The 1710-nt window shown below is 71.5% G+C and overlaps 1 protein-coding gene across 1 annotated transcript in view; it reads right to left on the bottom strand.

Annotated features, from left to right (window-relative positions):
• Window positions 1–118: 118 nt before the first annotated feature.
• The window catches only part of LOC118158625 (5'-AMP-activated protein kinase subunit gamma-1-like), a gene marked incomplete at its 3' end in the record, with an annotated part of 2234 nt that continues 642 nt past the window's right edge, over window positions 119–1710 (bottom strand). Inside the window, exons 2-8 of the mRNA XM_035313294.1 lie at window positions 1496–1608; window positions 1357–1415; window positions 1192–1237; window positions 1018–1072; window positions 807–933; window positions 283–448; window positions 119–168 (exon numbers count right to left, since the gene is read on the bottom strand). Coding sequence (XP_035169185.1) covers window positions 119–168; window positions 283–448; window positions 807–933; window positions 1018–1072; window positions 1192–1237; window positions 1357–1415; window positions 1496–1608 — 616 coding nt within the window. The remainder of the gene's footprint in view (window positions 169–282; window positions 449–806; window positions 934–1017; window positions 1073–1191; window positions 1238–1356; window positions 1416–1495; window positions 1609–1710) is intronic.

The following is a 1710-nucleotide window of genomic DNA, read 5'->3' as shown; positions in this document are numbered from 1 at the left end:
CAGGTTCTGGGGCAGGGAGAGGCGCTGGGGGTGCAGCCGGACCCCGCCCGCGCCCCCCCCCCCCCCCCCCCCCCCCCCCCCGCCTTTCCCCACCTCGGCGGCCCCCCCCCCCCCCGACCCCGGTACTCACGATAACGTCGAATTTGGAGTAGATATCCACCACCCGCCCTAGGGGGGAGAGATCGGGCTGTGAGAGGCGCGCCCGGGGCCGGTCCCGCGTGCTGGTGCAGACCCCAAGGTGACATTTAGGGACAGCCAGCGCGTGCCGCGCCCCGTCCTCACCCGAATCATCGACCACCGGCAGAGCGGACACGCGGTACTGAACGAAGATGCCCAGCGCCACGTAGATGGGGGTGCTGGTCCGCACCACGGCGATGTTGTCGTAGGTACCGATCCGCAGCTCCTCCAGCGTCTTGGCCATGAACTCGGGCTTGGGGACCTCCGCTATCTGCAGGGGGGGACGGGGAGGGGGGACAGTGCTGACGCTGGCTCGGCCCGGCGCGCCCCGGGCCCCGCGGTGCCGCCGGATCCGGCTGCCCCGGCTGGCGGGGGGCCTGGGCCGAGGTCCTAGGAGCGAAAGCAGAGAGCGCTGGGTGCGGAGCGCGGCCCCCGGGCAGACACGTCGCAGCGTTGGCGCTAGCAGGGGCGGCGGGGCCCCCGGGGCAGCCCCGGGAGTACCTCTAGGAGCTGCCGCAGGGCACCGGAGCTGCACCCACCTCGGCCTCCCGGAGCCTGCGCTACCCAGAGCAGCCGGCGCCCGGCTCTACGCCGCCGCCGCCGCCGCGCGGGGCAGGGCTGGGACTTACGAACAGTTTGAGGAACTTGAGGATGCGCTTGTGGGTGAGGATGTAGAGCGTGTTGCCCGAGTCGGGGTCGATGACGGGCAGGCGGTGGATCTTGTTGCGGATCAGGGAGGAGACGGCGTCGAAGAGGCTGCGGGGAGGGAGGAGGACGGGGAAGTGGGCTCGCGCCCGAGGCCGCCGCGAGCTGAGCCCCCTCCCCGCCGCAGGGGGGTACCTGGCGTTGGGGGAGATGCAGACCAGAGGCTTGAAGGAGTCCTGCAGGTAGACTTCTGAGGGGAGAGGAGGTGCTGAGGGGGCCAGCGGCGCCGTGGGACGCAGAGCCCCGGGGTTTGGGGTGCCCCAGACAGGGCCGGGGGGGCGGAAGGCAGCCGGCAGCAGCCCCCCTCACCTCTCCACGTCTCTATTTTGTGCTCCTCCAGCTCGTAGATCTGCACCTGGGCTCCGGCAGAAAACCCAGGGTTAACCCCGACCCCTCGGGCACGCGCGGGGCTGGCAGGAGCCAGAGCCCGGGTCCCCGGGGAGCCACGGGGACGGAGCCCCGCGCCGGCCCTACCATGGGCGACTTGTAGTAGCGGTGCAGGATGTTGATGAAGTCGGTGATGGTCAGCATGCCTGGGGGGGGGGTGGGCAGGGTGAGCGGGGCCCTGCTGACCTCCCCGCTGCCCCCCCAGGCCCCCGGCCCGCTCACTCACCCACAAAACTCTGCTTCTTGCTGTCCCACAGCGGGGCAGCCCGCACGCCGTTGGTGACCAGCGCGAAGAAAGCCTTCTTCACCTGCCGCGGGAGAGTCACTTTGGGGGGGGGACGGGGCACCCTCAGGCTGCCCGGTCCCCCCGCTCCGCCTTGTAAAAACTTAACGGGGGCAGAGAAACGACCCCAAACCCATGGCCCGACCCCCCACCGGGGG

This window comes from Oxyura jamaicensis (genome assembly GCF_011077185.1).
Source record: "Oxyura jamaicensis isolate SHBP4307 breed ruddy duck chromosome 33 unlocalized genomic scaffold, BPBGC_Ojam_1.0 oxy33_random_OJ71211, whole genome shotgun sequence".
NCBI lineage: Eukaryota > Metazoa > Chordata > Aves > Anseriformes > Anatidae > Oxyura > Oxyura jamaicensis.
Note: the sequence above shows the minus strand (reverse complement) of the source record. Positions and strands in the feature narration are given on the sequence as shown.